Genomic DNA, 23827 nt, shown 5'->3' on the forward strand with positions numbered 1-23827 from the left:
CTTGCTCTGGTCAGTTTGATCTCCTCAAGATGATTTTTCACAGCATTCATGAAACTCCACATGAAACGTCAGAGCTGAAACGTGTCACTGACCAATCAGGGAGCGCTTACATCATGAATATTAATGAAGCACGCTCTGTCCTCCTACCTTTTAGAAATTTGATTAAATAGCGCTGATAAAGAGGTTTTCTGATGAACCCCGTCATTTCACCTTTCTACCTGCAGATGGCAGAATTTAGCACAGGTAGAGGATTCATTTCTTTCTTTTTTTAAGAAAGAATAAAAAAATTCTAAATAAAATATGAATCTGATTGTATTTGTGTTTGATGAAGTTTTAAGGAGAAACAGAGTTTTGTTTGGTTTTATCTACACAGACATCAGCAGCTGAACTTTATACATTTTATTGATGTGATTAAATTCTGCAGTAAAACTCAGAGTAAAGTGTAAATGATCTTTTATTAATGTGATTTGTAATGACAAAGTTACACAATCATAATGTCATAGAATCATAAACATAACAGACTGTAGGATTAAAACCAGGAATTTAAATAATCTGTACACACACACTCACACACACACACACACTCACACACACACACACAGACAAACTCACACACACCCAAACTCTCTCTCTCTCACACACGCACACAAACACACACACACACACACACAAACTCTCTCTCTCTCTCACACGCACACAAACACACACACACAACTTTAAAGAGAAAATTAATTCTAAAATTAACCAGAAAATGTAAAAGTTATTTTTATTCTCAACATTTAATAGATGATTAAATTTATGAGGTGAAAATTCATTCAGTCTTAAATACAGGAGAGATGATCAGTGGTGCTGAATTTTTACCTTCATCATTATACCAAGGACAGAAGTATGGATAGAGTTTCTCAGTGAAAGACTGACCAGTGAAAGAGTAGATATGAGATCTGGACTTCACATCATAAAAGGAGACCAGACCCTCCTCATAATCCACAAACACCCCCACCACCTCCACCTTCTCTCTCAGTGTGAGGGGGATATCAGGACCAGCAAGAGCCCTGTACTGATTCTCATTCCTCAGATCCAGAGTCCAGACTCCACTCGGAGGAGCCCATGTAATCCACTCCTTCCTGTTAATGCTCTCTCTCATAACTCCTAATATCCAGTCAGTTTTCTCTCTGACCTGCACCTCATAATAAAATCTCCCTGAGAAACTCTGCTTTCCCAGAACACAGAGAAAATTAAATCTATGTGGTGTATCAGGGAGATCCTGTGGTGTGTCTTCATATCTCACTTGTTTTCCATCAGCAGACAGGATGAGTTTGGGATGAGCTGTATCAGGATCCAGAGTCACATCCACTGAGAGAGACACAGTGTGTGATATCAGTATGCAGGTAAAAATATTAAATCATCATCCAGTGGATCATATTCATTAGGATTTATAGAAGATTTGTTGAAGATTTTTAAAAAGATTTCTTAAAAATTAAACAACATTGTACAGTTTATAATAGGAGTCTGTCAAAGATAAATATGAAATGTTTTTTTTCTGAAATTTTAGTGATTTATTTGAGTTTGTAATTTTTTTTTTTTTAGGAAATGCATAAAGAGTCACAGAACATGAGAGAAAAACATTTGAGGAAAAACTTGAAGGAAAAAATAAGTTCAGCGATTATCTCTAGTGATAAATATCTAAAGTCAATGATTGAGAGAAACTGTATGTTTTTAAATTGTTTTTAACTGTATGATTATAAATCTCTTAGTCGTCTTTGTCCAGCAAAACAACAACATTCAGCTCTGATAGATAAAGAGTTTTATACTCATCACTTTTACTCATACAGGGAGTAACAACTCAATCTTTCAGAATAATTCATTATTTCCACACAATGTTTTACTAACATCTAGAATCTTTCATCTTTACAAGTGAAGCTGAATTCAATCAAATCATAAAGCTGAACAGTGAAGGGGAAAAAACAGGGATTTACTAAAACAGAGGAATTTGAACGCAAAGCTTTGAGGGTGCATTTAATGTAAGGAGACACAAAATGTTACAACACACTTCAGGCTCAATTGCTTTTGCCTAGCCCTAAGTAACACAGACCATAACCCTTACTTTTACCCTTATATAACCCTGACTTTTCTTTGTTGAACTGAAATTTTTCTGAATCTGAAAACTGAAATATTAAATCTGAATTTGTGAATATAAAAGTATTTAGTGTAACATTTACTTCTGTTCACACACACACACACAAACACACATACAGTTGTGGTCAGAATTATTCATACCCCTTGGAGAAATCAATACTTAATTTTTTCATTTATAAAAACTACTTTGGTGAAACTTCCATTGTATTCAATATATATTAGCTGCTATGCACAATCTCACATATGTGTTACTAAACTTCATTCATATACCAGTAGATATGGCCAGAGATTCTCTTTTGAGCCTGTTCAAAATTAATCATACCCTATTCCCAATCTCAGAAAAAATTCCTTCTATTGTAAAAGTGGACGTGGTTTAATCAATGTAATCAATTTATCTGTAATCAATTAAGGCCTAATAATGTTAAATGGTAAAACCTGCTCTGTAAAGTATAATGAAGGGGGCAAAGCTTAAATTATTCTCAGTCACTGTCACCATGGCCAAGAAGAAAGAACTCAGTCATGATCTTCGTATGCGTGTTGTCAATGCCCATAGTGGAGGCAAAGGCTACAAGGCAATTTCGAAAGAACTGGATGTCCCTGTATCAACCATACAGAGTATCATGAAGAAGTTCAAGATGTTCAACACTGTCAAAAACCTGGATGGGCGTGGCAGGAAGCGCAATGTATCCTCTAGAGTCTCTAGAAAGATCTGCCACGATTCAAACAACAACCCCCGTATCACCACCAAAGCTCTAATAGACACCCTCAACCAAGCAGGGGAGACGGTATCAAGATCCACCGTCCAGCTAATTCTGCATCAAGGTGGTCTCCATGGACATCGCCCCAGAAAGACACCACTTCTTACCCAGACACACCGGGATGCACACCTGGCCTAGGGGTCACCTAGATAGAAATCCGAACTTCTGGTCATCCATCCTCTGGTCAGATGAGACTAAACTGAAACTCTTTGGATATATGGATGTTGCATATGTTTGGCGTAAGAAAGGAGTAACCATCAATCCAATGAATACTATCCAATTGGTCAAGTATGGCGGTGGTCACATCATGCTATGGGGATGCTTCTCTGCCAGTGATACAGGTGACCTTGTTAAGATAGATGGTGTCATGAAAAAGGAGGACAATGTCAAGATTCTTGATGAAAACCTGGTGGCGTCAGCACACAAGCTCAACCTGCCAGAGAACTGGACCTACCAGCAGGATAATGACCCGAAGCATACGGCACGAGTGGTCAAGCAATGTTTCAGGGACAACAACATAAATGTACTGGAGTGGCCAAGTCAGAGCCCTGACCTGAACCCAACTGAGAATTTGTGGAGAGAGTTTAAGATCCAGGTCAGGGCTAGGAAGCCTTTTAATCTCCAACAACTGGAGGCTTTTGTGAAGGAAGAGTGGGGAAACATTCCACAGCAGACCAGTAGAGAATCTTGTGGAGACCTACAAGAAGCGTTTGCAGGTTGTCATTTAGAACAAACACACACACACTCTCTCTCTCCTTCTCTTTCCCTCTCTTACAGAAGCACAAGTTTGTGAAATTCTTTTGTTTTTTACTTGCTGCATGAATCTCTCTCTATCATTAGTGTGAACATGTGGAGGTTTTTACTAACTGAACTGCTCAGTGTCACAGCAGAATAACTTACACTTCCAGTCTAAAGTTATTTATATATTAGATTTATTTGCTCTGTGATGGACTGGTGTACCATCTGGATTGAATTCTCCTGCCCAGTGTTACAGAGTTTTACTGATGATGAAAATAATGATATGTTTATATTTTGGGATATAGAACTAATCAAATCTCTTGTTGGGAATGATTATACACTGATAAATGTAAATGTAAGAGATTTCACACTCCATGATAAGTGTTGCTACAGTGCAGAGGCTTTTCTCCCATAGACAGCTCTCTGATCTTCATGCTGGTTTATCCTTTTTAACACATTCAGTCTTCACCAGTAAAACTGGAGGCTAAAACCATGTGTAGATGTTCAGAGCTATTTATTGTTTAAACAATCAATCTAACAGGACACATCTGGATAACAAGAAACTCCTGTCAGTTACATATTTCAATACTTTTGCTCATCTAAAAATTGCATGCTCTGATGCAAGATGTGCTATGATCTATGTTATTTACCATGTAAACAAATCTACATAAATGCCAGTAAATAAAAGCTTTGATCTCAAACCCAAATTATTTATGCCTCAGTTTTAATTTCTTTTACTGATATAAGAACATCAGCTGCGTTTGGATTTTCTTAAATATATTTAATATAATTATAATATAATATAATTATTATTATGATATAGTAACAGTTCCAACTGCTAACACTTTTGGGTCAAGATGTTACTTGTGGACATTAAAATGATAGACATCTAAAAGGACAGACTGGACATACTTGCTACTCTCAGCTTGACCTTGTTCGAGTTGTTGCTTTTCCTACTTGTTCTTCATCTGATTAGGGACGATTAATGGGATTGAATTGGGAAAAATATAGAAAATGTCATGCCAAACAACTGAAGAATGTGGGCACATATTTACTGACAAACAATTAGAGAAGAATCACATAAATGAATATAAAATTCTTGTAAATGTCTAGAAACTTGTACCTGATCCTCAGATACACCGTCACTATGAGCTGAAAGAAGGAATTGCTGAGCACAGAGGAAGATGGCTTCTTTATATATCCTGAACACATACTGCCTACAGTCTTTATTTTAATACTCAAATTTGTTTCTGTGATTACAGATGGACTGGAACATGGCATAATATTATAAGACATTTTCGAGGGCATAATGTGATAAGTAATATATTTCTTATTTTCTGCAAGTAATTTGTAAGCAGTAATATATTAGTTCCGAGAGTAATATTTAACGTTACAACTCAATGAGAAAATATATTCTATGTACAGTACGTATAAAACATGATTCCTTCCAATCGAGCATGTACATTTCTGTAATTGTAACAATTAATCACGAAACATTGAGGGTCAGAGCTTCTCCATTGTTTACTTTGTGTGTCCATGAGTGGGTGAACTATGGATTCAAAACAATACAGTCATTTATATCAATAAAAGAGATAAAAAACTTCATAGTGTACAGCCTTTCTCTCAGCATCTAGTAACAACCAATATGGCGTCATGATGTCACTGTGATTTTGGATTTGTTCGCCCCTCGCTTTGACTCTCTGGTTATTTGGATTATTGTCTGTCTTCTGGTTTTGTCTCTGCTTCTCTTGTTAGGTTTTACTCTAAGAATATGATACTATGATAAATGCATTCACACACAAACACAGCTCAGACAGTATCAACAAATATCACACATTACACAGATATGACTTTAACCTATTTGATACAGATTATTATAAAATTAATTATATGAATAAGTATTAATAGACTAAACACGGAAGACAAAACAGTCAGAAAAGCTGAAAAAGCTTTCCATCACCAGATTAGCTAACTTAGCTACATGATCTAGCCACCATGTCACTCAACATGTGATGTGATTAACCAGAATAGTTTACTTTTTAAAAAGTACATATTTCTTAAATCATCATCATATTTATTTTTGACTTGTGGCACATTGTTTCATGTCTTATTAAAAAATTACAACATTGCTGAAAGTAACTGGTGGTTTCCTGTGCAGCTTTTCCAAAAGAATTCCCATCATCTTTACGGCAATCTATCAGTCTAGTTACCTGCTACTTTATATATTTTGTAGCCATTAAATAGTCCTCTGCCATATTTTTACAGTTAGGATTGTTTTAACCTGGGGCCTTGCTGCCTACCTCGATACCATTACACACACACACCCTACAGTAGGGTTACTGATTAACTGTAATGAAGATGGAAAGGTAAAATTCTTCTTACCTGCATACTGTTTCTTCTTTACAAACTCTGTGAAAACATGTAATTAAAACAAATATATATAAATAAAACAAAACAGAACAAATTAAAACATTTTTTCATGATGACTGATGGATATCACCAAACTGTACATTTTTCTTTTGTGATAGTTTCAATGCTTTTATTTCCTCTTCTTTCAGTTACTGTTTGTTTTGGGTGTGAAATGGAGGTGAAATGCTGCTCGGTTTGGTGACTGACTTGGCCAATCTAAAACCTTCCACTTTTCACCCTAATTAAGTCCATTGTTTTTCTGGCAGTGTGTTTTGGGTCACTGTTTTGCTGTATGTTGAAGTTCCTCCCAAAATGACTGGGTGAATTTCTCTGTAAATTGGCAGACACAATGTTTCTGTAAAGTTCTGAATTCATTCTGCTGCTACAGTCATGAGTTATATCATTAGTAAAGATTAGTGAGCTTGTTGCAGAAGCAGCCATGCAAGCCCAAGCCATGATACAACCTCCACCATGTTTTGGATCATGAGCAGATCCTTTCTTCTTTTCCATCATTTTGGTACCTGTTAGTCTTGATTCTAATATTTCAGAGGCTCATCTCTGTAGTTCTTTATGAATATATTTCTGCTCTTGAACATTGGATTGTGATACTTTCTCATCTGCTCTCTGGAGGTTGTTGATGATGTTACTGAATGTTTTGGGTTTTTCTTCACAGCTCCAAAATGTTTCTGTCATCAGCTGCTGTTGATTTCTTTGGCCTGTTCCTTGTCTGGTCATTACACCAGTACACCAGCAGTTTCTTTCTTTTTCAAAAGCTGTATTGGCTAAACCCAATGCTTCACAGGTGAAACCCAGAGCTCAGATCAAGAGAAAACATTTAGTACTATGTGTTTAATCAGTCAATGTAACAGGCCTCTTTGGGCAACAAGGAACACGTCAGTCACGTTTCAATCATTTTTATCAATTGAAAAGGCATAGGTATAGACAAAAGGTGCAATTTTCTAAGTTATTTAACAGATTTAGATGTATATGTCAGGACACAGAGACTGAAATTCTGATCTGTTGTCACATGTTCATCTTTTGATCTGAAAAGTGTATAGCAAAACAGAATTGACCTTTCAATATAATACATTTGGAGGGAACTGTATATATTAAAGTCACAGAAAGTTCTAATTTTTTTTTTTTACAAGCAGTGTAATTACCATATTCCACGCTCTGTCTCTGCATTTCTGAAAAGAGAAAATATTAATATTAGAGACTCTACTTAGATACTTGTGGAATGCTGTTTAATACATTATTGTTATTATTATTATTATTATTATTATTATTATTATTATTATTATTATTATTATTATTATTATTATTATTATTATTTAATATCCAAGAAATATGTGTGTAGAAACCAGATACTGTGTGTGTGTGTGTGTGTGTGTGTGTGTCTTTTCTGCTCTACATTTTTGTAGACAGTATCACAGTAAAAGTGTGGTGTTTGATGCATTATGTTTACCTTTATTATAGTGGAGGGCAGCAATGAAGTAAATGCAATTCGCTAAATGCAGCGGGCACAGTACAGAAGCAGTATAACTGGAGTTTTCCAGCCTGAAATACTGTAGCCTATGTTGGAAGAAAACCCTAACCCTATTCCGTCACCCTTACACCCATGGCCTGACCTGGAGGATTTGTTTCAGGTTATAGAACAGAAAAAATAGTCTTTCATATTCAGATGCCTGCTCTGCCTGCCTTAGTAACATATGATTTCTCACAAGAATTGAAAAATTTAAACTTCTTTTCCTCTGAATCTGCAAAGCAGCAAGTTTCTATTAAAGTGAATCTGCTTAGACCCTTGATTGTCATTTGTTTGTTGATTCCCCAGGTTACAGGTGTATCCATCACACATTAGTTATTCTGTATGAGTTACCAAGTCAGATTATAGTACTTATTATTTTCTTCTGCTGTGTTACATATGTTTTCATTTTTAAGCACTTTATGTAGGAAACAATTTACAAGCTACAGACCCTGTCTTTATATAATGGTCTTTTTTGCTGTGTAGTGCCCATGCACAAATACGTGTGCCCTCTAAACCATCTGCATGGTAAAGTGTTTTATCAGGTTTTAATTTGTTACCATCATAAGTATAACATAAATCTTAATCATATTAATCATATTAATTAGATTCCCCTCCCACTGACATTACTGTATTTTTCAGTGTTGTTGAAATGATGCCTGAATTATTTTTTCAAATGGATCTGATTTTTTTCAGAAGTGAATAGATTGTAGCAGCATTTACTACCATTTACTACCACAATTGGAGTATTATATCTGCATTGTTGTCCTTGGATGATGACAATGGCTAAAGATTTAGACATGGTTTTAGTTATAATGTAAATTAATCTGTTCATTAGATGAGTTAGCACCAGATAGTTCAACACTAAACACATCTGTAAAGATATTCTCTTAGAGTCATTTATTTGTATTTACTTCTGACCAAACACACACACACACACACATACACACACAAACTGCTCACACACACACATTGCGCAAACATATGATCTTAAAAGCACAACACTTTCATTCTCACCTGCATACTCATCCTTCTTCTGCATCTCTGAGGATAAAACAGATTTGATGAAACATATCTGATTTGAACAAGTTTGTTTTAAGTATTTTAAACTATATAAAGAAATGTATAAAATGCTAGCTCACATAGTTCATCAAATTAATCAAAGTATGTTAAAATAGCAAATGTAAAGTATCAACTGAAATTATAGTGGTAAACTGTATTTAGTGTTTACACTCAACAAAACCTATTTTTAAGGGGGGAAAATATTGCTGCTGCCTATGAATTACATCCAGCTGAGCTTTAAATTATCCATCCAAAAAATGTTTATATCATCTGCTCATCCTGTTGTTGCAGTTCATTTAAAAAGGAGTGATTATATAAACTTGCCAAGATATTTTGAGCATTCGCTCCTGGTGAAGTCTCAGCATTATTGTGTTACACTGTGTCACTCACAGTGCTTCAGACACTGTATAAAATAGTTAATACGTTCAGGTATAATTACCAGCTTTCACCATCTGTATCTGCCTCTCTGAAAACAGACAATAGTAAAATATTACTATTACAGTTATTAGTCAGCTGTAGATGATGGTGTCTAAGACATTTTGCATAACTGCATGCAATATTATTCTACAATATATAATCAACAAAATGTAATCCACTAACTTGCATTCAGGGGAAGTATTTACTCCCTTACTGAGTCCTGTAGAAACACCCCCATAAAAGTGAAGCTATGTTTATTATCATTTGCTGGTATCAAAATCATTCATTTGGCTGCCATGTGGGCTTCATACACAAAAATCTGTATCAGGCCAGAGCTCTATTAAAAATGCATACAAAAGTACTGACCATTCAGTTCTGTGCTCTTGTAAGAATAGATACCATTAGTATACATTATGTAACTGGTTATAATGAGCACAGTTTGAATGTAACACATTGTTTGCTTTCACACTAAAATTCTTTTTATTGTATAACTGATCTATTTATTTTCTATGGGCGTTATACATTTTGATCTATACTGTTCAATGGTTGGAGATTTTATTTTGAAATTTGCTTCTAGCTCTGTCCTAACACTGTTTTGAAGTGATGGCACGCCTCTCTCCAGTAATATTATTATATGCAGTGTTTGGTTGTATGTTTTACGTGTGGATAGATTAGAAATTTGAAGATATATCGTGTGGGCTGTGGGTATTTGTTAGCACTAGAGTTAGAGTTCTTAGCCATCTAACAAGTATTATATCATGCAGGAATGTCCTGTCATGAAATGCCCATGAGTGACTTATCAGCTTTATTGATGTTAATCCACAGACGGTGGCCAGTCCATGTTGGGAGAGACCGTTAATAAACCTGCTCCGGTGAATGGAAATACCAAGTATCCTGGTCTTTCTTGTACACAACGCAGAAATGAGTAACAGCAGGCAAAAACAGACCAGTTACACTCACAGAAGGCAGGTGAACACATTTTTGTCCTATCCTGTGGCATCTCCCTATTACAGCACATTCTTATTGATTTTATGAAGCCCATATTACTGCCAAACAAATCAATGTAATGACTCCAAATTAAAGTATTTAGCAAATGTATATTTATTACAGTAATATGAAGCACCATGTGTCCCTTCTACAGCTTTCTCCAAGTGTCAAGAATATTTAGTTTGTAATAATTCATATCTCTGATTTCTCAGTTAGTCAACTCATTATAATAATTAATCATTGTTCTATCTTCCATTTAAAGACAAATTTGCATAGAAATTATGCAAATTGCCTTCAGATAGTCTTTTTTATTACTAAAGTTTTTTTTTAAATAACAAAATAAAAACATCAATGGAAATTTATTCGCGTTTCATGTAATACTGTTCTGATATGAATAGAAAAATGTACAATCAATGTACAACAATGTGCACAGCCCACATTAGGTTATTTTAGCTGATTCAGGTCTGGGCTCTGTCTAGGTCATTCAAAAATACTGATCTATTTTTAAACCATTTCTTTGGTGATATTGATGTGTTCTTTGGGTCATTGTAATGCTGAAAGCTAAAATTCTTTTTTATCTTCATCCAGCAGTTCTGGCTGAAGACAAGCAGCCCTTATTCTGCTGTCATTGGTATGGTGGTCTTTTAGTGATGTTCTTCTTTTGAGGGATTCTGTCAGCTGCTGTACCCCATAGCCAAGACATCTCTTCTCATTAAAACTTGTTAAGTCAAAACACCAGCTTTGAAATATAACATGAATCAGAAGATCTATCTAAGATATAAAGATACACTGGGCTGTGTACAGATACAGACAGCTGTTTTGTATAATCTGAATTGTAACTTAATTCTATGGTGTTGTTCAATAAAGTTGTTTAAATTGTACCTTTCTTGTGATAAACAACTGCAGTTACTATCAATCCAACAGCAATAAGACATGCTAAGACTGAAATCCCGACATTCCACTTCCAAGCATCAAAGACTTTACCTAAAATGAAACCACATTTACCACATCACAGATATCTTAAATAAATCAGTCAATTAATTTATAGGTATAAACCATACTCTTACACAGAACAGTGTTGCAGTATTGGCAATAGAATAGTAACAAACAAGTTCAGATGTGTTCATTAAACTCATGGTTTATTATTAATTACCTATAACAAAGTATAAATGTTTTATAATCATGGACACTTACTATTGATGATAACTTCTGTCTCCATCATGTGATGTTTTTGTTGAAGTCTGCAGTAAAACCTGTTGGAGTTGCTATAATCATAAACAGTGATTCGGCGTTTAACACTGAAGCCCTCAGTGTCTCTGTGTATCTGTGTATCTTCAGCAGGCAGAGTGACTCCTTCTCTGTCCAGCCACAGAACCTCAGGTTCAGGGTTCCAGCCTCTGGACTCACACACTAGATTAATCCCTCCTGAGTTATCATAACTCTCCATCCTGATCACTGGGTTGCTTCCCTGAGCTACAATTAATAAACAAACATTAATGATACAAACAAACAGCAATAAACATCAATTAGAAAATAAACATCAAAATTAATAAAACGTAATGTAAAATTCCAAACAGTGGTTCAACACTAAATACTAAAAACAAGACAAGGCAAAAATTAATTTTTGTAAAATTGAAGTTTTATACTGATCAACTTCTTTTAGCATTTTGTTAAACATCATAGAAGAACCATAACAATATTTGTTGTATATTAAATTATAAATTTACTTATAATCAACAATGGTAGTCATTTCAGGCAAGTAATTTTTAGGCAAACAAACAACTGACTGAAATACAAACACTTATTAACATTTATTGCCAGTTCTTCTAGCTGATTCTTTGTGAAAAATTAATGTGCATGAAAGTTCTCTTGTAAAATCTGCAGGAACTGTGTGATGCAAATGTCAATATAGACGAGAATCCCATGGGAATGTTTTCAACATCTTGGGGAATCCATGACATAAAGAATTCTGACTGTTTGGAGAGAAGATGGCAGCCAGTATTTGTATCCTAATAAAGTCCTCAGTGAGTGTATATCTGAGTGACTCCTGTGCTGTGGATCATTCAGTCAGAAAGTGAACTAAGTCAAGTGTCGTCCAGTCTAATGCCTCTTCAAATGCTACAGATTTAAAAAGGTTTATGTATTATTTACATATAGATTTTATGTAGTTTACTGTATAAACATTCAGTGCAGAAAAAGATCTTACCCTCGACAATGACGTCCGCAGTGATGTCATCTGACCCATATTTGTCCTCAACAAGACACTTATATTTTCCTTCATCAGAGACTCGGAGAGCTGAGAGTTTGAGTGAAGCGTTGCCTTTCTGTAGCTCCTCTTTGAACAGTGATGTTCTTTCTCTGTAGGACTGAGCCTGACCTTCATTTCTGTCTTTATGATCCCTATAGAGATGCACTAATGAGTCCTTTACATATAGTTTGAACCACTCCACTGTCATGTCCACAGCACTGGTGTTAGATTTGATAAAACACGGCAGAATCAGATCTTCACCAGTGACAGCAACAAGAGGTTCTTGTGGACCAACCAACTGTAAACGCTCTGTATTGTGGAGAAAATATGATATCATATATGATATATCACTATATTTTGTGTAAGTAAAGACTTTATTTCATTGTACAACTTACTTTTGAACATAAAAACATAGCAAGTTTGTACTTGTTTTTTTTACAGTAGAATCACTTGCTTTTGTCAAATAAAATCTATAATATTTATAAATAAATAAATACATAATAAATAAAACATTTAAAGGCACATTAAAGGAATACAGGTCATTCACAGCAAACATTAAAGTTTAATATGCTAGTAGTTCCCAACAGGCACTTATCAGAGTCACACTGTTCTGGTGGATAAATGATGTTCTATTTTATATAAAGCCTATTGAATAGCACAAAAAAACATCACTCAATAATCATATGAAATAAATAGTTGACTGTGGCATTTTTAATAGTAAAGATGTAAAATAGACGTTTTTTTTTTTTTTACAAAAGTTAACAAAAAATGATCATTTTATATCCTCATGAGTATGTTGCACAGTGTAACACTACCACTACACTCACTGTCCACTTTAATAGGATCACTTGTACACCTGCTAATTAGTTATCCAATTAGCCTATCATGTGTCGATGGCACAATACATAACATCATGCAGGTACAAGGGGGAGGCTCTCTAGCAAATGTTTCTGCTTTATTTCTGCTTGATGTAATTGTAAATCTTATTTATTCTGATATAACTAAGACATTTTTCTCTGATAAAAACCTATAAACTCTGTTAAACTATAATATTGTGCTCCAACAGATGCCATGCTTGCTGATATTGTGGTCTATAACTCCTCCCCGAACTGACCGCTGCCCTATGGAATAAAATCACCGTCAAAAATTATCATGAGTAATTCAAAACGTTTGTGTGTAATTATAATTTATTCGTGCGTAATTTAAAACTATTGTTTGTAATTCTGTGTTTTGTCCGAGTTGGATTCCAAAATCTACGGCCACAACAGTATCTTGCTCTGTCATTAGCTGTTGGTCATCGCCGGGGTATTTTTTCAGTCTGAATTCCTTTCACACAGCAGGATTTTGAGACGCCAACAGTTCCAGATATTTAGCATGCCAAATATTTCACGGGCGTCAGCGACTCGGTGACTCTCTCAGATCGCGTCTTTGGTAATTCACACTGCGCGATTTCACTCGCGTGCACGAGCTCCGATTTGCCTCCGATTTCAGGCATTTGTCATCGACTGGAAATCAGGACTGGAAATCAGGAAATCAGCATGAGCTCGGCATACTGATGTATGGAGAAACCCGCGACTGCGTCACATGCGTGCGGGAGTGAGGCGCAGGCGGAATATATATATATATATATATACCCCTACATTGATGCAATCAACAAAGAATGACGAAGCAACAAATGATGATGAAGCATCTACCCTATCCTTAGCAAGCTAACTGATTAATACACTTGAATTACTACTTGAAAGCAGCTTTATAAAACGTGTCCTCCTGAAACGTTTCGTGTTTTCAGCTTATTGCAGTGTTTCAGATGTTTTCTGATGGTGTCTATATGCAGTCGATGTGTGCAATATACGAGGAATTTGCAGCTGCTGTTTCTGAGCCTCTGTGGGTGTGCTGTCAGTTTAATGTATCTTTTATGCATTTCTATGTGCTTTGTGCATTTGCAGCATGTTGGCAACTGGTAGCCACCATAATTTTCACAAAGAGGAATTTATATTTAATATATAAAGATTTTTTAAGTTGCCCTGAGTCACTGCAGAAATCAGTTTTCTCAAAAACAGATCATATAACTCAAAATTCACAGTAAATAGCCACACACACACACACACACAGTTTTCATACCTGATCGAGATTCGATAAAGTTGAAAAGAATCAGAGTCACACACCAAAGCATAATCTCTGAAAGACAGTTTATCATCAATGATTCAGTCTTTTTCACAAGAAAAATAATACTTTACAAATTACACTAGGTAAACAATATAGCCTAGTTCACACATCAATTATACCAAAAACTCAAAATCCTTACTCATTTTTCGGTTTATATTTTTCTTAGTAAGACGACGGTAAAAGCTTCTTTGTCTTATGCCGGGTTCACACTGCACGATTTTCACAGTCATCGGATCACGGTTGTTCTTACACTGCTCCAGTATCTGGGTATCATTCAGTCTCTGCTGTGTTCACCCTGCACGATGGATCAGCACCAGGAGCTGTCACACTGCATGACTACACAATATGATCTCTGTCTGGTCCGCAAACTGCGTTTCACAACCGAACGTACGCGAGAAATAATAAGGAAATAACGCAAGATCACACGTGACGTCAGAGTTCTCGCGCGAGACTGGAAATGTTATCCCGATGCGAGCCAAGTGGTCAGTGCGGGCAGGGGCGATTCTAGGATTTTCATTTAAGAGAAAGAAATTCAAATTTTATTTCTCACATACATATACATACACAGTACGACATGCAGTGAAATGTTTTGTACGACTGTCCGGCATGTAAACATTTATAAAAAGTATGTGAAAAAAAGAGATCCATAAAAATAAAGATAAAAAATAAAAATAAAACTAGAGTATCTTAAAAGTGAAAAATAGAAAATAGAAAATAAAGTAAAAATAAAATATACTATAAATAAATAAAAATAAAATTAAAATATGAAAATATAGGTGTAAGTATATACATATATATATATATATATATATATATATATATATATATATATATATATATATATATATATATATATATATACACATAAATGCAATGAGGGTATAAGAGTAAAATAAATAAATAAATAAATAATAAATAAATAAATAAATAAAATAAAGGTTTGACTAACAGGGTATGGTGGTAAACTTATTGCAGCATTCCACTGTGTTGCACAGACGTGTATAATATTTGAGTACTGAACAAGCCAAATACGAGTCTTCCTGATCACACACACACACACACACACACACACACACTTGTCCTCTGATCCTCTGTGACACCGCGGTCTGCGGATTGAAGAACGCGCTGAAAGACGGGGAGGAGCCGAAGAGCCGCCGTTTTCATATGAAACTTAAAGGGGACTGAGGAGATCACCAATTAGGGTACAGTTTATGGAGAATCGCAGAATTTTAGGAGGGCTGAGTCGAAATGTTGAAAAAAAAATGGCCTAGCGTATGGAAGTATAATAGTGCCAAAATTCTTGCAAAATAGCATATTGAATCACATTGAATTTTTCTGCTTTGTATTTACAAAAATACAATCTTCATTATTTTTCAACCTCTAAAATTCAGGTGGAAAAAATTCAGGTATTAAAATTCAGGTGGAAAACTTCAGGTCTTAACATCCGGGCTATTACAGGGAGCGCAATGGATTGCCGATGTCTCGGGTCCGTGTCTCAGTGCACTTTAAAGTGTACATCCTGCTCCCTGTACAGTTCACTTGGAGGGGAATCACTTTCCGATTGGAACACGGCTCTTGTAATGAACCTGCAGCGGAGAAGCGGCTCTCACTCTCCGAGTGACAGTGCAGGGATTGCGGGCTGTGAAGGCAAAGGGGTAAGTTACATTAGTTTTATTAATTAATAGGGCAGTATGAGTTATTTTAGTGTACTGTTAATTTGTGTGTGTGTGTGTGTGTGTGTCCGGCACAGTGGCAGTCAATAAGCGAAGTTACGTTCTTTTTTTAGACTAATATTAGCTAGCATGCGTAGTGTTAGCAAGTCTTGCCCTGCTATGACCAGTCTGGCTGCAAATGTCAGTGTAGTCTTAGCTAGGTAACTAGTTATATTTTGTGGTAGTCATTAAGTCATTGAATGTTTTTTTATTAACTGTTTGCATGAATGGCCATGTTCTTGTAAGTAATGCTGCAGCGCTGTCGTGGAACAACTCAAACTTTCAAAATTTTATTAAAATGAAAGTCTCATATTTTAGGTTCATTATAAATAAAGTAAAATATTTCAACCAATTTTGAATATATAAATATATATATGTATGTATGTGTATATATATATTACACACACACACACACACACACACACACATATATATACATAGCCCTGGAAAAAAAAATAAGAGACCACTGCCCAATCTCCAGATTTGACCCCTATTGAAAACATCTGGAATGTCGTCAATAGGAAGATGGATGGTCACAAACCATCAAGCAAAGCTGAGCTGTTTGCTTTTTTATCACTTTCATTAGATTTCAGATCATTTATTGGTATTTTTTTATTAATAAAATATTATATCAAACAGTCTATTATTTCTCAAATATAAAATACAAAATTATTTCTCACCTGTTTCCTTTAACTTGTCATTGAGTGTTTTAGTGAGTTTCTCATTCAGAGTCTGCTGAAGCTGAGACAGAGCTGTCCTCACAGTGTCCCCACTCAGATCAGTGTTAATACTGATCTCAGTCCAGTTCTTGGTGTGTGGAGGGCTGCACATGGAGGAGTAAATCTACAGTAGAGCAGGAGAGAGGAGAAATCCCTCAGCATGGTGAGTGTTGTTCTGTGATGTTCTGCATTGCCAGTGAGCAGAGAGAGGAACACTGACCTGTAGGAGGTGGAGATGCTCCTCAGTGTGTGAGAGCTGCTCCAGCTCAGTGTCTCTCCTCTTTAGCACAGTGATTTCCTGCTCCAGCTCTTTAATGAGTCCTTCAGCCTGCCTCTCTGCTGCTTTCTGCTTCTCCTCCATCACCTCGAGCAGCTCAGCCTGACTTCTCTCAATGGAGCGAATCAGAGCAGTGAAGACTCTAACAGAGCAGTGCTGCTCTAACAGAGTAACACATTTTCACTTCCATCAGATAAACTAATTTTTAAAGCAGTTTGTTCATTTCTACAAAATAAAAGAAAACTAAATGTAACAGCTATAAACTCGGATAATGTTTGTACACACTTTGCTTTGGTCTACTGAATGTTCCAGCTGAATCTGAGAACAGAACATACAAATAAAAATAAAATTTGACTAAAGGACAAATAATTTTGTTAATGAGGTAATTTGTTTTAATTTATCCCCATAAGACATAATATTTGAGTATGTTGTACAGATTTTAGGAAACTTCACCACCTTATAATGTGATCTACTACTGGATAAATTATTTTGCATTTTCTAACAAAGTCCAAAGTTGATGTCAATCAGTGTTTCTCACCTTCCTATATACATGTAAAAACATAAATTATACATGTTTCTGCTGACATTGACATGAGAGAGGAACCCAGCACTTTTTTATTCATGTCTTGTCTCTGCTTCTAATCAAATTCAAACTTATTTGTATAGCATTTTAGCAATGGACATTGTCTCACAGCAGCTTACAGAAGTATGCTGCTTTTGCTAGAGTGATAAGCAAAACCTCCATTACACAGCTCTTAAGTCACTGATAAACAGTGCAACTAGCCCTTATTAAAAGTAAGAAATTTCATAAGCAACTGTGAATTGCAAGTATTTTAGTGATTTTAGAATCACTTTTAGAATATTGGAGTAATAATTTTGCATTTAACCATCAGTGCAGTAGCAATCAAAAACCAAAGAGCCAATAAGTAAATATATAAGATATTTCTTTATTTGGATTGCAATATCTCCTGGTAAAGTACACTTTTAAGCTTTTCACTGATTCTAACCACACCATTGAGGACATCTTAGTGCTGTGATTGCCACAAAGCAATGGCAGTGATCATATTAAATTCTGCAGAAAGGTTTAGTGTAAAGTGTATCTTGATCTTGAAATTTTAATTTCTAATGACAATATTTTACAATAATAATCTCAAAATACAGACTGTAGTATTAGAGGTGTATAAATAATCTTTCTAATAAATACACCACATCAATATTGACATCCAGTAGTATGCAATTTGAGACACAGCCCACTGCAATTCAAGAAAAAAGTAAATGAAGTGTGTTTGAGGAAAAGGATGGAAACACATTTTTAGTCATATTTATCACACCATCATTCCCTTCACACCCCTATTACAGCTGGAGTTGACCTACTATTCCTCACATGTATAGAAGGACACTACACTGTGTGGTACTGGTGATTCAGTGGTTAAAGCTCTGGACTACTGATCAGGAGGTTGTGAGCTTGAATCCTGGTGCTGTAAAGCTTGCACTGTTGGATACTCGAGTTGGTTAGCGTCTTCAAACTAAATCCTGACTCTTCACCAAGCAAATAAATGATTACTACAGTATTTAAACAAGTCCCTTGACTTGTGTGTTGCTTTTTTGCTGTCTCCTCTCTAATGGGGTTTTAACTGATAGTATTCTTAAACACTGAAATATAAGGACTAGCATTAAAATGAAGTTTAATTGAAAACACAGAGCAAAAAATGGAAAATTTATACTTGTTCACACTTAAATTGTAACGTAAACATATCCTGTCTATTGACAATAGACTAGTCCAATAGAATTAGACTTTCTCTTTTCCACCTTCAATCATTTTGATGCTCTCATCATATCAGACATTTCAGCCCAGATCTGTAGAACAGTAACACACTAAAGAAAACATATTCTAGAAAACAGTTTAACAGTTATAAATAATTATTTATATGAGAGTTAGAATGAGTTTTCTTGAGCAACCACAAACTGAAAAATATCCGCAAGACCAATGGTTTATAATAAAGGCGAGCGCTACCTTCTTCCCAATTTTTTTTCCTTTCTTCCCCAACCGAAACAGACTATTTTTCCCCCATCTTCATTAATGAAGTTATCCAAATAGCCTATCATGTGTTGATGGTACAATACATAAAGGGGGAGGCTCTCTAGTGTCAAGCAAATGTTTCTGCTTTCTGTTTAATGTAATTGTAAAGCTTATTTATTCTGATAAAACTATATTTAAGACATTTTTTTCTCATAAAAACCTGTTAACTCTGTTCAACTATAATATTGTGCTCCAACCGATGCCATGCTTGCTGATATTGTGGTCTATAACTCCTCCCGTAACTGCCCGCTGCCCTGTATCTTGCTCTGTCATTGGCTGTAGGTCATCACTGGGGTATTTTTTCAGTCAGAATTCCTTTCACACAGCTGGACTTTGAGTCACCGACAGTTCCAGTTATGCGGGGTTCACACTGCACGAGTTTTCGTGCCGACTAGTTTTGCAAAGTTGTAAAAACTTGACGTCAATTTGACATACACATTTTGAGGTCTTATTTTGAACACCAAAATAATGACCCAAAAGTAAGAAATATTTTATTCATCAGGTGTTTGGCCCTTTTGGACATTTTCTTAGTCCAAACACATCCATTGTTTATACCAGCTTTATTCCTAATTAGGGTCACAGGGGTCTGCTGGAGCCTATCCCAGCACAGACAGCAGTCCAGTGCATCACAGGGTCACACGTATAGATAGACAACCACAAACTCACTTCTATAGCCAATTTTGAATTGCCAACCAACCTAATGTACACGTCAAACCCAGGATTCGTACCCAGGACGTTCTTGATGTGCGGCAACAGTGCTAAACACTAAGCCACCGTGCTGCCCATTAGGGCAAACACAAAAGGTAAAATTAAAATTACCCCAAAATTAACATTACTCTTTTGACGTTACGAAACCAGCTTAACAACGAGAATTCCTCTGTTCACATAAGCCACAGCATGCTAAACTAATACAGGATATAAAAACGTGGGAAAATAGCATAGACAAAAAGTAACGAACGTCCTTGCACAGAGTCATATTTCATTAAAACGTTTTCTTCTAAGTGTTAAAAGTTGCCCAAAATAATTTATATTCTACATTTTTATGAGTTGTCAACACATTTACCTACATGATAAAAAGACACAGCGCGAGTCAGCGAGCCTGATAAAAGTTCACGTTAGGTCTTAGGTTTGTTTTGATGTCTAATTATAGTATAGATAAAATTCCAACTAAGTTATCTGCCTTCCACAAACAAGTGCTCCTATCTTGGTCATTAATATATAAGCACAATTTTTCTCCACATCACTGTTTTATCTGGAATAACAGAAATATTCTTTACAAACACAAATGTCTTTTTTTTAAGAACTGGTTTGACAACGATATTAAATTGGTTAGTCAGTTATATAATGAGGAAGGAACACTCTTTTCTTATGATGAATTCCTTTCTTGTTACTCAAAAAGTATTTGCAATTGCTCTTGGTTCAGTCCCTTCAGGTACTCATATGTTATTTAGAAGTATTGATAAATACCGTTCTCCTGATTCAGTATCTTTTGATGTTACTGAATCTTATGCTGGTAAAAATCTGTTTTTCATCAAACCTCAAGAATAATAATAGAGCCATTCGTACTCTTTTCCAAAGAGAAATTGTTACTGTACCTTATGTTTTATCTCATTGGGTCTCTTTATTGAATGGTAAATTGATTTGCTGGAGGAAAGTATGGTTGTTACCACAGAAATATCATCTTAGAAATAAGGTTAAAGAGGTTTCTTATAAGCTCATTCACAGATTTTATCCAGCAATCATTATTTACAAAAATTTAAAAAAGGAATAAATGTAAATTGTAGTTTTTGTAATGAATATGAGGAAACTGCCTTGCACTTATTTTGGCACTGTACATACTCAGTTACACTATGGTGTAAGGTCCAAAATTTATTAATGAAAATATTCAGTGTTTAAGACCTTGTTCACTCTTATGGGAAAATGTACTCTTTGGCTTTACTGACTACCCTGACCAAGAGGAACAGTACTTTTACTTAATTTATTTACTTATTCGTTTGTCAATGCAAAAAGGAATAATTTCAGGGAATAAAAATAAATAAATATTAGATTAATTTCAAATTTGAAGGGATGCCTTTATGGTATCATTAAAAATAAAAAAATAACAACCAGTCCGAAATATTTTTTTGTTGTTGTTATTTAAATTACTTAGAAAGAAAAAGCTGATCTTTATTTGGGGTTAATCAGAATAATTTCATTGACAGCTGTATAATAATTGCTTTTTAAAATAAGATTGATGGTGATTTGTTTATTCTGAAGACAGCCACATGCCCAATTATTCAACTTATGCAAACAGGTTATTGTAACATTTTTTGGTTGTTTTTATCTATTTTTCATAACATTTGTCTAATTGTTTTTACTACATTTTCATTTTACTTTGCAATTTCACAGTGATGGAAGAGTTTATCATTTATCTTGGTTTCATTTGCTTACATCACAAAAACCTTTTTAACAAAGCTGTGTAGTCTTTTTATATCCATTGTATATATCTGGCTACATACTGTTATATATTTATAATGATTAAGCCCTATGAATATGTACACTGTAAAAAGTTATTTTCTCTAGTAAACTTGTTAAGACAAAACATCAAAACAATTTCACTAGCATAAAAATACTGTGTGATCAGATATAAAGCTAGAATTGAGTGAGATTTGAACTGCTTGTTCTGTTAATTCATAGAGTTCATTCCTGCTTCCTGTGATATTGCTCTGACATGCCAGATCTTTATTTAATGACATGAAACTGAACAGATGAAGATACAGTGTGAGACAGGAGTTTGAGATTAAGATTGAGATTAAATCATCCTCTAAAGAGAGAGCATATCCAGCTGGGTTCCTGACTAAAATGGCTGTATTGTATTATCTGCAGTATAACTTAATCCTGTGGTGTTATTAAATAAAGTTATTTAAAATTTACCTTTCCTGAGACAATTGCAAACAACTGCAGTTACGATCAATCCAACAGCAATAAGACATGCTGAAACTGAAATCCCGACAAACCATTTCCAAGCATCAAAGACCTTACCTAAAATGAAACCACATTTACCAAATCACAGATATTTTAAAGAAACCATTTAATTAATTTATAATTACAAACCATACTCTTACACAGAACAGTGTTGCAGTATTGCCAATAGATAAAATAAAAATAATGTGCAAGTTCAGATGCATCATTAGTAATTACTTTAATCTGTAATGATTACAGTAGAATGTAACAGTCTAACCTAAGTGTAAAAGTTTTATAATTATAGACACTATTGATGATAACCTCTGTCTCTGTCATGTGATGTTTTTGCTGAAGTCTGCAGTAAAACCTGTTGGAGTCGCTATAATCATAAACAGTGATGCAGCGTTTAACACTGAAGCCCTCAGTGTCTCTGTGTATCTGTGTATCTTCAGCAGGCACAGTGACTCCTTCTCTGTCCAGCCACAGAACCTCAGGTTCAGGTTTCTAGCCTCTGGACTCACACACTAGATTAATCCCTCCTGAGTTATCATAACTCTCCATCCTGATCACTGGGTGGCTTCCCTGAGCTACAATCAATAAACAAAAAAAAATGATAATAATAACAACAAAAGCTTTTAATAATATAAACAAACAGTAATAAACATCCATAATTAAATAAATAAATAAAAATAATATAAGCTTTTAATGATGCAAATACAGTTCAAAACATCAGCAAGTACAGTTCAAAACATCAGTCAGTAAATAAACATCAATGATAATAAAACATCAGTATTGTAATCTTTCCAACAGAGTTTCATCAACACTAAATACTAAAAACAAGACAAGGCAAAAGAGGCATCTGAAATTGGTTGTTTGTCCTAAACCTATTCTGCTAAATGTCTTTTGTTTGACACAGCTACATTTCTACATCTTTTTTTATATACTGATCAACTTCCCTTAGCATTTTGTTAAAAACATTATAGTAGTACAATAACAATATTTGTTTTATATTACATTATAAATCTACTTTTATTATAATGATCAACTATGGAATTTGTGTTAGGCAAGCCATTTTTAAGTAAACAAACAAGTGACTGAATTCTAAATTTTATTTAACATTTATTGCTCACCACCTTATGACCGTCTACAAAAAGTTTAGTTCTTTTGAACATCTGGCTTATTTCACTCTACATTATACTTCTCTGTTAGTAAAAATGCAGTATATGAATTACACTGATAGTGTAAGATATTAACCCTTTAATGTTCTGTGCAACCTTTTGGTAGCCCACATTTTGAGTCACTATATTTCATTTGCAATTTTTTTTTTAACTTAACCCAAGCTGTTTGGTCAGCCGTTTGGTAGAGGCCTATATTTAAATAATTATGGGGTCTGTTAAAAAAAACAGTCATATATTGTTGTTATTATTGACCCAAGTAAATAAAAAATGCAAAGAAAAGATTTTTTCCATTGCTTTTTCCTTATTGCAGACATTAAAGGGTTAAGTAGGCTTATAGTCTTTCCCAATCAATAATGACACAAACAAAATAATATTGACTTGTACTGAGTTTATTTCATTTAAATGTGTATATCAGTTCCATGTGATTGCATTGAATTGTATTAAGATAAATTGGTTTCATACATCTAACATGATT

At 34.8% G+C, this 23827-nt stretch overlaps 1 protein-coding gene across 1 annotated transcript; it reads right to left on the reverse strand.

Moving 5' to 3' along the window:
• Positions 1-436: 436 nt before the first annotated feature.
• LOC131355808 (butyrophilin subfamily 1 member A1-like) lies at positions 437-14837 on the reverse strand. The gene is made up of 10 exons (XM_058394312.1): positions 14583-14837; positions 14399-14455; positions 12236-12586; positions 11224-11502; positions 10912-11013; positions 9065-9091; positions 8581-8607; positions 7202-7228; positions 6015-6041; positions 437-1353 (listed from the first exon to the last, which is right to left on the reverse strand). Exons 1-10 carry the CDS (start codon positions 14671-14673, stop codon positions 812-814), a joined length of 1530 nt encoding a protein of 509 aa, XP_058250295.1. The 5' UTR covers positions 14674-14837; the 3' UTR covers positions 437-811.
• Positions 14838-23827: the final 8990 nt, after the last annotated feature.

The sequence above is a fragment of the Hemibagrus wyckioides genome, linkage group LG07 (assembly GCF_019097595.1).
Source record: "Hemibagrus wyckioides isolate EC202008001 linkage group LG07, SWU_Hwy_1.0, whole genome shotgun sequence".
In the NCBI taxonomy this organism is placed as follows: domain Eukaryota; kingdom Metazoa; phylum Chordata; class Actinopteri; order Siluriformes; family Bagridae; genus Hemibagrus; species Hemibagrus wyckioides.